Below are 13,511 nucleotides of genomic sequence, written 5' to 3'. Positions count from 1 at the left end.
CAGGATGTTTTATTTTGAAAATCAATAAGATGCTTTATGCCATTCCACTGTGCGACTTTCCATCTGCTCTGTGCAGATTGACATGCTTGTTGCAGATCAACTGATCTGGCACAGAATCAATCAGCTGTGATCGCTGCACAATGCAGCCGGATTGGTTTTGAGTCCGACCTGGTCTGGACTTGCTCAAAATCAAGCACACTTGTCAACACTAATCTGACGCAATCAAGGCGCTGCAGCTGCTCTCGGCACACTGCAGGACCCTATTGCATGCTGGGAAACACCTGGCTGTCTGCCGATCTAACAGCTGAATGGTTCAGATGTTGAATCAACTATATGGTGTTTAATAGAAATGTTTCTTTCCGCTGAGTTGGAGAGATTTCGATGTGATGTGTGTGATGTTGAAGGTTTATTGTGTTGGCAGACTAAATATGTTACGTTCATATTTAAAACAGAACCATAAAGAATTATTAACATCTGACTTATTTAAAACTGTAAAAGATTTAACAACAGTCAAACTTGTGGTCAGTGTGATGTGAGGATTCAGAGGAGAAGCCCTGTCAATATGTGATGGATCAATAAGTAAATCAGCCTGATCTCGCTATCAACCCAGTTCCTCTTGAACGAGTCTAGAGACTCGACACGTGTCATTCAGGGAGCCGAGCAGAGATGCATCGCACCTACAACGTCTACAACAGCTGTGATTGGCTCTGACGTGTCCAGTGGAGTTATGTCTTCTTTGTCTCTGTTTGACTGTGAGGAAGACGGGCTGTCCATCAATCCTTTTCTTAAAAATCAATTAATCAGATGTCTTGTTTTGCCAAAACTATGGCCAACCAGTGGCTGAAGGCATCCCCGGGGGAAGCTCATCTGAGCCTTTCACCCACCAGGACACAAGTGCCTACATCAGATGCAAGTACAGACTTGTGTCTTTTAAAAAAATAAAATATTTCTAATATATATAGAGCCTACATATAGGCTCTCTCTCTATATATATGTATATATATCAGAGGAGGCTCGTCCATAGAGGCAGAGGAGGTTGGTCCTCCTCTATTTTTGAGAGGCAAGAGGAAGATCCATTTTTTTTTAAGAAAGAGTAACTGGTTGAAATAAATCATTACCAAATCTCAGTATCATTTATAAAATATTATATATATATTATATCATAAAAAAAGTTTCTTCTTTGGAAGAAAATCCACTTAAAGCGGTTGAACAGCGACAGCTGCAGACGGAGGAGACAGAGCAGTCTGTGAGAGGAGCAGGGAGCAGGAAGGTGGGGGCTAGAGGAGGACGGAGGGCTTCTGTCCTCCGTGGGAGGGATCTCCTTCCATTCACTCAATGCATTCAGGATTTTTTCATGCTGATCTATGATTGGCTAAGACACGTAAAATGAGGCGCTAAGGGAGGACATCCTCCCTTACCAATCAGCAACCAGAATACAAGATTGACAGCAGGTTGGTCCAATAACAGTTCCCAAATTTCATTCTCACATTTATACAACCATAAACAAAAAATACTTCTATGTATTTTACAGCTTTCACTGCCAGCCATGCTCGGACAAGAAATATGGAGTTTTCAGAGATATTGGAATCAGTTTCAAAGGAAATATGAGCAAATTTCTGAAAGAAAAACAAACTGTTCGGAGAAATCAGAGAGAAGCGGTCAGAAAGATAATTCATAGTTTTCGTTTCGTTCATCCTGCTGGAGGACATAACGTTAGCGGCACGACCGGGACACAATACAGAGCAGCAACACAGCTGTTTTGGGCGATTGTGATGAGTGATGAGTGTGATCTCATGTGCTGTCATGATGGACATTAACTGCTGCGGTAGCACAGTGGGTAGAGCAGTTGCCTATCACACAGGTGACTGGGGATCGAATCCCAGAAGGGGTACGCATTGGTATTTCTTTTGTCTTGTATAATATATATATATTGTATATATAAAATGTTTTTTAAAGAAGTCTTGTAAGTCATTGTTTTATTGCTTAATTTTCATTGAACATAAGAAAGTAGGGATAAGTAGTTGACTTGTATAAAATAACATGACACCGTGGACTGGTTTTCCTCCTGTCCTCCCCAATTTTTTCAGTCACCAGCCGCCACTGATATATATATATATATATATATATATATATATATATGTATATATATATATATATATACATATATATATATATATATTTATATATATGTATATATATATATATATATGTATTAGGGCTGTCAAAGTTAACGCATTAATAACTCGTTAACGCAACATCCTCTTAACGCCGTTAATTTTTTTGTAACGCGCGATTAATGCTCGGTATTAAAAAAACAGAAACGCGCATTGTTTGATTTACGCCTGACGATGGCACCTGTAGTCTTGATCCAGAGGGTGGCAGAAGAATAAGAAAGGGAATCAGAAGAAGAAGAAGCAGGGTTGGCGGTTCAGGAAAAACACGGTGGACTGAAAAGCGAAAGTGAAAGTAAATGGAGAAAGGACTTATGAACGGCAAATTCACTTTCAAAACACTGCCAGATGGTTCGGTCCATGGGACAAAAGTTATCTGCACGTACTGTCGACATGAAATGAGTTACCACTGAAGTACGTCGAGTCTCAAATATCATTTGCAAGCCAAACACACGGCAGATGCAGAGAGCCCCCCCCTCATCAAAAGCAGACATCACCATATTTTGATTCCATTTAGGGTGAGGGGATATTTTTTGAGCCTTTTATTTTCCTGCATGATTTGAAGTGTTGAATAAAAATTTTCATAAAGCAAGCATATTTGCCCTTTCTGATGTTGTTAAAAGTATTAAGAACATGAAAAAACACATTAAGGTACATTTAGAACAGAAAAAAATGTGCCAAAAGAATTGCAATTAATTTGTGATTAATCGCGAGTTAACTATGGACAAAATGCGATTAATCGTGATTAAAAAAAATAATCGTTCGACAGCTCTAATATATGTATATATATATATATATATATATATATCCCCACCCAACAGTTGTGGATGGTGTCATCTGCTTAGTTCAGCCTCCGACTGAAACAATTGAACACCCTGCAGCTGTAAGTATTCCATACTCATATCTTGCTCAGATGGTAGTTCAAAGTAATCTGAAACAGTTTCTTTTCCTGCATCAAAGGAGGAGGAGGATGGTGATGATGATGAAGAAGCGCTGTCTGCTGCCACAGGGAGAGATCCAGAGAGGCCTACTGAAATGTGTCTTAATATTATGTATAGCTACTGGCAGTGGTCTACCCATGCACATTCCTTTACGTTGTCGAGTGGAATATAGTTTGACATGTAGCCTGCACTGAAGTGTGAGCATAGATAATGGACAAACACATTCTTGTCCTTCAACATAACATAGCTGGGCATCACGAGGAGGGTCCATCAACTTCCACAGCACAGCTTGGTACAGTGAGATTTTCGGTCAGTACCATTTTAAATCTGTATGTAGAACTGTAGCAATTAAATGTTGTCCATATGTTTCCCAGTTACAAGTTAAGGAGTTGTACAGAGAGCTGTTGCTTTTGTACTTCTAGGGAATAAAGAAGAACTAAATTGCATGTGAATTTGTCTTTATTTGACTGTTTTAATCAAAAGTAATTCCTGCTAATTAGGTCCCTTACAGCCCTTCCATCCCGGACAGCTGCAGGGTGGATGGGCTGGTCATCCTCAGGGTCATTTATTTGTAGGGCAGGGTGTTGCTCTCCTCTAATAGTTGCAATATTATGGAGAACAACACTGGCCCCAATGATGTCACATGCCCTCTCTGGGGTGAACCTGAGCTTACACAGGCACTGGAACCGGGATTTGAGTATGCCAATGGTCATCTCAACCCAGGCTCTAGTCCTGCAGTGGGCTACATTAAAACGTTGTTGGGGCCCTGGCTCAGGGTCAGGGTAAGGGGTCAACAGAGAGGGCTGGCATAGCCTCGAGCCCCCAGTAGGTAGCCATCAAACTCTCCTGAAATTATAGAGGACACATTTGAGTGCATTAAAATGGGAGACAAAGAACATTTGTACAAAGCTTTAGATTCCTTACCACGTGCTAATCTGTTGCTCAGACTACACTCCCGGTAGATCTGGGAATCATGCACAGAGCCAGGCCACTCGGCTTCTACATTTGTAATAATGTAGGCTGCATCACATATGATCTTCACAGTGCAGAGGATGGCATAAGTTAGTTGTATTGTACTGTATACATTTTCATGTAGGCTACATATTTTTTAAGATGGTATGTCATATACCTGGACATTGACGCTGTGAAAGGATTTTCTATTCACATAGTCCCCTTCATTTTCTTTAGGCGCAGTAATAGGAATTTGTGTCCCATCTATGCGTGCTATCACATTTGGAAGCCCTGCAAAATGACAGCTGATTAAGCTACTGACCCCACTCTGAGGTCGCAGCAGGATGTATATCATAATCTAAAACAAAAAAAATAGAATATTTCTATATCAGTCACCTGCAATCCTGTGGAATTCCTCTTTGATGTTTCCGACAGGTTTGTGTCTGGGGAACACCACCATCATTGGTAACAGGCGTTTCAGTGCGAGGGTAACTTTCCTCACTGCTCTACATACTGTTGCCTTTCCAAAGTTCTCTGCATCCCCAACGTTGTATAGAAAACTATCGTATGCAAAAAACGTAGCACTATGCATAAAATTTGCAGTGATGTGAGTGCACGTCCGCAGTGTGTGAGGTTGGTGATGTGTGGCTGGAGAATGTTCTCAAGATAAATTATACTGTTTGATGAAAAGCGGTAGCGTTCAAACGGATATTCCTCTGGAAATGACAGGACATCTAATCTGGGTCGGAAGATTCTCTCGCGACGTAAAGCATTACGAATTAGTTGAGCTTCGATATCAATCGGATTGGGAATGAATAGGCAATCCATGTCAGCTTTCTTCATGTGGGAGGAGACGGGTAGAAACTCAGGGTTTCTTCAAGTAAACCTGCCAGCGAGCAGGTTATGTTCACAGAGTCTGCTACCATTGTGACTGAGCCAGAGTTTCAGTTACCTCTCTTTCTGGAACGGAAAACCCAGAGTTTCCCTCATCTCCTGGTCGATCCAGTGAAAGCTGTTGTCTGTCCAAATCTGCCATTTTATACAATATCATTTTGAAGAGATTTCTGAGGTGTGAACTTGGACAGTGTGCAGGTTTTGAGTTTTCTGTTTCAGCTCTTTATATTAGATGTTGTTGCTTTTTTGCTTTCTGTCGCCTTTATGGCTTTATTGATAGGACAGCTGAGAGATGACAGAGGGGGCTGACATAAGGTCTTCTTTAATGAGATATCTGTTGGTCCGAGGTGACCTCAAACTACCTCTGCTCAAGAGAAAGTCAGACCAAATGCTACCATGTGTTTTCCAATCACAGGGCATCTGTAGGCTCATTTAAGTCTGTTAAACCTTTTACAACCAGAGGCCCATTAGCTCAGTTGGTAGAGTGGGCGTCCCTGTGCAGAGGCCTTGTCCTCCCGGGTTTCCAGTCCGACCTGTGGCCCTTTGCTGCATGTCAACACCCCCCCTCGTCATTTCTCAGCTGTCCTATCAATATAGCCATATAACGGTCCAAAAAATACTTAAAAATCAAAAACTTCTACAACTTCACTTAATTAACTAAAGAGGAGTCACAGAAGATGAAAAAACAAACTGACTGACATTTACTGACTTTATTACGAGACGAACAAACACGGAAACAAACTAGTTGAGATAGAAAACAGCTGCAGTAGACCTGTGTGTGTGTGTGTGTGTGTGTTAGTACAGAGAGTGTGTGTGTGTGTGTGTTAGTACAGAGAGTGTGTGTGTGTGTGTTAGTACAGAGAGCGTGTGTGTGTGTGTTAGTACAGAGAGCGTGTGTGTGTGTCTGTGTGTGTTAGCACAGAGTGTGAGATTAGTTCCCTCCTCCGACCAGCAGGAGGAGGAGCATGATGAGAACACCCCAGCCAATCACAGTCCTGTTTGTTAAATCAGGTGACTAAACTAAACACCTAACCCTCTACATGATGAGGTGTTCCTCCATGTTCCTGCTGTCCATGGACACATCACCATGACTGATTATTAATAGGGGTGCAACAATACATGTATTTGTATTGAACCATTTCAGCACAGGACGTCCGGTTCGGTACAGGGCCGTGCACGGGTGAGTTCCGGGAACGGAAGTTGCGTGTGTTTATTTTCCGCCTGCAGTTACATGTGTAGTCCGTTTACGTCATGGCTAACGCTAGCGAGAAAACAGAGCTTGAAGACCCTCCCTTGTCGCTAAAGTCTCCTGCTTGGGAACACTGCGGCTTCCTGGATAAATATTGCAACGGAGAAAGACATGGTGACAGTTTAACTGGTGTTCATTTTACCAGTGAGGGTCCCAGGTGTGCTGGAGGTGTTGTTTGAGAGTCCCATCACGAGATGGGTCCTCGGCCATGTCCGCTAACCAGGAAAACCATTCCGATCACCCTGCTCATCGATCCAAGTCATGTATATGTATATTCATTTTGAGGTGGCTTGAACACCATTCCACACGGAGATGCCGGGTCTGCGACCTGCAAACCACTGTTAGACAAGCGCTACAGAGCACACAGTGACAGTGTAGGTGACTGTGACGATGGCTGTGCGAAAAACGCAACTGTCAATAAATCATCCAAAAGTCTATATAGTCATCCTTATATCTTCATAATGAAAGCCTGTACTGACTAAAACTCATGGGTGGAGTCAATGTGGACAAGTTAATCATTCTGTCAAAAAATAAGGAGGCTGAGTAAAACTGAACGGGGCTACATGATGGAACTGTTAGTGCTGCACTTGTGGAAAAGTTTAGTTAAAAGCCTTTAACAAGCTGTCAGGAATTTATTTTCATAATATTTCTTTTTTTTTATTTTTTAGAATATTTCATACATTTTTGTGTATCGTTACACCCCTAATTATTTACAATGATCACTAAGCCCCGCCCCTCTACTCCTCAGTCGGCAGGTCCACCTCCAGAGCCTCCTGTTGGTTCGGGTCAACATAGTCCTGATTGAAGGTGACAGAATCAGTTCCCAGTTTAAACCTGTGGACAGCAAGTAGACACTGAGCAACCTACAAACACACACACACACACACACACACACACACACACACACACACACACACACACACACACACACACACACACACACACACACACACACACACACACACACACACCAGCCGTCAAATCAGAGAACTTTATTAACACTGAAGTCATTAAACATCACCTGATGAAGAAGAATAACGTTGTTTTCTCTGTCAGTTAAAGGACGGTTATTTATTTTATTTATTTATTTATGAATAGTTTCAATGATCTGAGTCAGAATACATTTTTTTATTTTTTCAAACACTTGTCATCATTAATAACAAAGTTTAAATATTACAGATTGTTTATGATCTCTTGTTCTCATGAAGCTGACGAACAATGAGCCTCATGTCAAATTCATATTTAATAAATCTGTTGGATCGATCAGTTTTATCAGAAACAGATAAAACAGCTTAAAATCCAGTTCAGCAGCTCAGTGGACAGTCAGCATGTATTTGTATCAGTGTGTTATGTGATGAACTGAAAAGTCCAAACACACCTGGATGTGACTCACCTGTCAGGTGTGAAGGAGACGTGCTCACTGACACATTTTAACACATTTAAGTTCAAAATCTGGGAAATAATTATTACGTGTGCCCAGAAAAGTTTAAATATTTAACTTCAACTTCGAGCAAAAACAAAAGTGTTTTTTTATTTATTGAGTCTGTGTTTGTGTGCGTATACAGGTCGGTCTGCGTGTCTGCAGAGCTCATTAAGTCTTCATTTACAACTTTAATGTCTGACAGCTCGTCACACAGTCATCATTACATCATTGTCATCAATCAGCATGTATGATGACATCATCTTAAACATCATGACATCACTGTAATTCTGATAATAACAATAACAACAGAAACATTTATGGATCAGCTGCGACACATCTGAGGAAGAAAACAACAACCTTGTCGCCATGGCAACAGGTAGGCACATGGCACTGGCGCTTATAGCAGCCAATCAGAGTTCAAGCTGAGCTGACGATGAGACAGGAAGCAAAAAAGGACTCGTCTGTGATTGGCTGAGGGACAGAGGTGACATTAGGGTGTGTGTGTGTGTCAGGCGAGAGGTGGGCTGAACAGTTTGTTGTATTCTTCTTCAAATGAGACTCTCTTCAGACGCTCCAAAGACAGCAGAGTGAGACCTCCCTACACACAACATATCACACACAACCACAAACACACACAAATACACAAACACAGAGCACAGAAGAAAGACAGCATCATGTATACTACATGTGACATGTGTGTAGTTCAAAGTCACAGGAACAGACGAAATGTACGGCAGCCTGGAGGGGACATGTTTGTTAGTAGAGGACAGGTACGGCAGCCTGGAGGGGACGTGTTTGTTAGTAGAGGACAGGTACGGCAGCCTGGAGGGGACGTGTTTGTTAGTAGAGGACAGGTACGGCAGCCTGGAGGGGACGTGTTTGTTAGTAGAGGACAGGTACGGCAGCCTGGAGGGGACGTGTTTGTTAGTAGAGGACAGGTACGGCAGCCTGGAGGGGACATGTTTGTTAGTAGAGGACAGGTACAGCAGCCTGGAGGGGACATGTTTGTTAGTAGAGGACAGGTACGGCAGCCTGGAGGGGACATGTTTGTTAGTAGAGGACAGGTACGGCAGCCTGGAGGGGACGTGTTTGTTAGTAGAGGACAGGTACGGCAGCCTGGAGGGGACGTGTTTGTTAGTAGAGGACAGGTACGGCAGCCTGGAGGGGACGTGTTTGTTAGTAGAGGACAGGTACAGCAGCCTGGAGGGGACATGTTTGTTAGTAGAGGACAGGTACAGCAGCCTGGAGGGGACGTGTTTGTTAGTAGAGGACATGTACGGCAGCCTGGAGGGGACATGTTTGTTAGTAGAGGACATGTACGGCAGCCTGGAGGGGACATGTTTGTTAGTAGAGGACAGGTACAGCAGCCTGGAGGGGACATGTTTGTTAGTAGAGGACAGGTACGGCAGCCTGGAGGGGACATGTTTGTTAGTAGAGGACAGGTACAGCAGCCTGGAGGGGACATGTTTGTTAGTAGAGGACAGGTACGGCAGCCTGGAGGGGACGTGTTTGTTAGTAGAGGACATGTACAGCAGCCTGGAGGGGACGTGTTTGTTAGTAGAGGACAGGTACGGTAGCCTGGAGGGGACATGTTTGTTAGTAGAGGACAGGTACGGCAGCCTGGAGGGGACATGTTTGTTAGTAGAGGACAGGTACAGCAGCCTGGAGGGGACGTGTTTGTTAGTAGAGGACAGGTACGGCAGCCTGGAGGGGACATGTTTGTTAGTAGAGGACAGGTACAGCAGCCTGGAGGGGACGTGTTTGTTAGTAGAGGACATGTACGGCAGCCTGGAGGGGACATGTTTGTTAGTAGAGGACAGGTACAGCAGCCTGGAGGGGACATGTTTGTTAGTAGAGGACAGGTACAGCAGCCTGGAGGGGACGTGTTTGTTAGTAGAGGACATGTACGGCAGCCTGGAGGGGACATGTTTGTTAGTAGAGGACAGGTACAGCAGCCTGGAGGGGACATGTTTGTTAGTAGAGGACAGGTACAGCAGCCTGGAGGGGACATGTTTGTTAGTAGAGGACAGGTACGGCAGCCTGGAGGGGACATGTTTGTTAGTAGGGGACAGGTACGGCAGCCTGGAGGGGACGTGTTTGTTAGTAGAGGACAGGTACAGCAGCCTGGAGGGGACATGTTTGTTAGTAGAGGACAGGTACGGCAGCCTGGAGGGGACGTGTTTGTTAGTAGAGGACATGTACAGCAGCCTGGAGGGGACGTGTTTGTTAGTAGAGGACAGGTACAGCAGCCTGGAGGGGACGTGTTTGTTAGTAGAGGACAGGTACAGCAGCCTGGAGGGGACATGTTTGTTAGTAGAGGACAGGTACGGCAGCCTGGAGGGGACATGTTTGTTAGTAGAGGACAGGTACAGCAGCCTGGAGGGGACGTGTTTGTTAGTAGAGGACAGGTACGGCAGCCTGGAGGGGACGTGTTTGTTAGTAGAGGACATGTACGGCAGCCTGGAGGGGACATGTTTGTTAGTAGAGGACAGGTACGGCAGCCTGGAGGGGACATGTTTGTTAGTAGGGGACAGGTACGGTAGCCTGGAGGGGACATGTTTGTTAGTAGAGGCTGTCTTGTGATGTCAGGTACATACCCAGGTAAAGACGGAGAAGAAGCAGAAGAGGATGGTGGCTCTGGCGGCGTCGGCTCCTTCGTTCAGTGGGTTGTCTTCCTCTTTAGAAACCTGCCACTGATTGGCCAGAAAACAGAAACCAACGAACCAGACCAGAGACCAGAGCGCTGCAGAGAGTTGAGTTACACGCGGTTACAGAACGCAGCGATAGGTAAAGGCTACAGTACCAGGAGACGGGGTCTCACCTGACACCCCGATGTCGGCCATGACGGCCTTCTTCCTGTCCTTCACACCGCTGATCTGAGGGAAGTACACATCCAGTGCCAGGAAGGTGGTACAGCAGAGGAAACACAGCGTCCCCATGGAGACGGCATAGTTACAGGCGATCTGGTTGCGGTTGAAGATGCAGAACTCTTCGACTTCGTTGGGACGGTTAACGTAACCCTCGTTAGCGACACAGCCAAGGATCACTATGGAGAAGAGCTGGAAACAGAGAGGAGACAGCAGCTAGCTCAGTGCTAACAGACATGTTCATTCTCAGTACAAGAAGCTAGATGCTAACATGAAGGAGTAGAATCAGTGTTTTTAAGCAATCATTTTGTTACATTGGCTCTGAAGCTGCATGTAATCTGCAAAGTTACTTCTCACTAAAGTTATCACATTAATGTAGTGGAGTAAAAAGTCTCCAAAGTAAAGTTGCAGAAAATAGAAATAAAGTTCAAGTACCTCAAATTATGTAAATGTATGTTGGTTGAGTAAACGTACTCAGTTACATTCAATCGCTACAAACAAAGTTTTATTGTAACTGTAAGCAGCTGATTCAAACACTGAGGTTTTGTTTGCCGAGTCTTGTGTTGAGCCTCAGGAATGTTAACACCAGTCTCATGACACACACACACACACACACACACACACACACACACACTGAACTAACTGTAACTAAACAGTACAGTGATCAACCTGAGCTGAACTCAACCAGATAACACAGATTAATGTTAACTCAAGTTAAACCAAAACTGACCCATCATGAGCTGAGCTCCAGAACCAGAACAGTGACCTCTGATCAACATCAGTGACCACAAACACAAGGCTTAGCAGTTAACCTGCGAATCGTAGCTACAACACACCCGGACTCATCTGTGAGACCACTAAGTGACCGGCGAAATGTTGTGATGTCATCATGATGACATCATGATGACATCATCAGACTCACCCAGCAGAGGACCCTGACAACAGTCTGAGGCTGTCTAAAGAAGGTCAACGGGTCAAAAGCTCCGCCTGCCTTCCCTGCCCCGTACGCCTGGAAACCATCCATCCACACCACTTCCGGTTCGTACACCAGTCAGGACCAGTACAGACCACTTCAGTCCAATTCAGCCTACTTTAACCCTCCAGCTCCACCTCCACCTCCTCGCTCAAACCAGTTAGATACTGAGCCAAAATTGGTCCCAGTCCAGTTGGTCCAGTTTGGTCCTGGAGTGTCTCTGGTCCTGTCCTGGTCCTGGTGCTCTCTCCTTCTTCTGCTCTTTTATAAACTGTAATCTGCTTCTAATCCTCCTCATCCCCCCTGCAGCTTGCAGGGGTTTAATACCCTCAACTAAGTCTCACAGGCAGTGGTCCGCCTCCAGCAGCTCCACCAATCACATGCTATTATTGTCCTATTTTCCTCCAATCACAGTGAAGGAGGTGGAGTTATTCTGCCTGAGTGGCAACACTCAGGAGAAAGACATCACTATCACTCTTCTTTCCTATTTCATTACTTTGGTTTTTTATTTTATTTTTTTATTCAGAACGGGATCACAATAATTATTATTGATTATTGAGATTAATAATTCTGATTTATCAAGAAACTGAGTCTTTCATAATTAAACAGACTTTACATGATCGATGCTAATCAGTCACATCCTGTCATACCACAGAATGACAGACAGCGCTAACATAGCATGCTAACATGGAGTGTTCATCCAGACAGGTAAGACTTCAGTCAGAAAACATGATACAGGTAAACTGTGTGTGTGTGTGTGTGTGTGTGTGTGTGTGTGGTAATAGGATCAGTGTGAGCTCCATCTGTCAGTCTTTTTCTGTGAAAATTAAATGTTGCTATGAATCATCACAATAAAACAGCTGTAAATATCAAAGTTATAACTAGAGATGTCCCAATCAGGTCTTTTTACTCCGATCCGATCCGAGTCCTTTAATATTCAGTATGTGCTGATACCGAGTTCTGATCCGATACTCATATTGTCCTGGATAATACAGCTGCATTAAGAAACAAAGTCCCTGCATCCAAGCTGTTCCTTAATAGGTTTTTATGTTGTTGAAACAAAGTCTATACTTTCATACGGCTCTGTCTTATTCTACATATGCTGTTCCAACACTGTCCTCCACCTTCCTGGTGTTAGCAGGTGAGTGTGTGACGCTGCACTGTGACAGCAGACCCTCGTTACAGCAGCTGAAGTGTGAGACGCAGCCCACGCTTGGTGCCTCCATATCATCCACTGCTTTAACATATTCCTTACATTGTCATGTAAAATGATGCGGACGCGTTGCTCGTCTATTTCACAGCGTTCAGCATCTCCTCGATTGTCTGTTTCATGAAACGGTCGTACTGCAGATGTTACATGTCGTCGCTTGACTGCTTTCACTTTCTACTTTAAGTTATTTCCACTCTGCAGACATTTGATCCTCAGGTTTGCAGAATGACGTTACGCGCACGTCTGAATTCTGCCACAAATTGTGCTCTGACGTTGTCACAGCCAGCTCAAAGCCATGACAAATAATAGCAGAGGACACAAGAAGTTAAATCAAGGAAATCATAATTTATTGACACTAACTCAAAAAACCAATAAGGAGCGTGGAGAGCAGAGAGCAGGATTTCTCCCTTTCCTCCCTCTCTCTCTCGCAGAGCCTAGTGAGGTGTACTCCTTAAAGGCCCCCACACACCGTCCAGACTCAAACCAACAGCCAACTGCCTTTATCCGACCACGCTATTGCCTCTGGTCTGATCCGTACGGCAGAAAAGTTGCATTGAACACATCGTGTGTGCGAAATGCAATAAGCGGGTGCCGCTAGTGTTGTGTATGAAAAAGACGTTGGACGAGAGCTTTATGCACGCAACTCCCTTTTCTTTTGATCAAAACGAAACTTAACTATTTCAGACAAAAACAGCTGCATACTAAACATGCAGCGAGGCATTACCAAACGAACACAGATTAATTCATCCTGAACGGACATAGCAGCTAGTCCCGTGCCAGTAACGTTACTCCTAAACATGGAAACGGGGAATGATGGAACGGAGTGCATAGA

General features: G+C 44.1%; 1 protein-coding gene and 1 pseudogene across 2 annotated transcripts; both read right to left on the bottom strand.

Moving 5' to 3' along the window:
* Positions 1–3,588: 3,588 nt before the first annotated feature.
* On the bottom strand, positions 3,589–4,891 carry LOC115575657 (putative nuclease HARBI1; annotated as a pseudogene).
* Positions 4,892–5,652: 761 nt separating this feature from the next.
* On the bottom strand, positions 5,653–13,108 carry syngr1a (synaptogyrin 1a). Of its 2 annotated transcripts, none has more exons than XM_030408502.1 (4): positions 11,419–13,108; positions 10,451–10,688; positions 10,227–10,372; positions 5,653–7,069 (listed from the first exon to the last, which is right to left on the bottom strand). In XM_030408502.1, exons 1-4 carry the CDS (start codon positions 11,518–11,520, stop codon positions 6,944–6,946), a joined length of 612 nt encoding a protein of 203 aa, XP_030264362.1. In that variant the 5' UTR covers positions 11,521–13,108; the 3' UTR covers positions 5,653–6,943. The 2 variants fall into 2 exon arrangements, with proteins under 2 accessions (XP_030264362.1, XP_030264363.1); XM_030408503.1 differs by lacking the exon at positions 5,653–7,069 and adding an exon at positions 7,247–8,227 and having other exon boundaries at positions 11,419–13,082.
* Between the last annotated feature and the right edge of the window lie 403 nt (positions 13,109–13,511).

Source organism: Sparus aurata, chromosome 23 (assembly GCF_900880675.1).
Source record: "Sparus aurata chromosome 23, fSpaAur1.1, whole genome shotgun sequence".
NCBI lineage: Eukaryota > Metazoa > Chordata > Actinopteri > Spariformes > Sparidae > Sparus > Sparus aurata.
Note: the sequence above shows the minus strand (reverse complement) of the source record. Positions and strands in the feature narration are given on the sequence as shown.

Excerpts from the sequence above, each read along its gene's own strand:
- syngr1a (XM_030408502.1), bottom strand. The coding sequence starts at position 11,520 with ATGGATGGTTTCCAGGCGTACGGGGCAGGGAAGGCAGGCGGAGCTTTT. Across the intron at positions 10,689-11,418 it reads TTGTCAGGGTCCTCTGCTGG|CTCTTCTCCATAGTGATCCT; the intron begins GTGAGTCTGATG and ends CTCTGTTTCCAG. Across the intron at positions 10,373-10,450 it reads GGCCGACATCGGGGTGTCAG|CGCTCTGGTCTCTGGTCTGG; the intron begins GTGAGACCCCGT and ends AACTCTCTGCAG.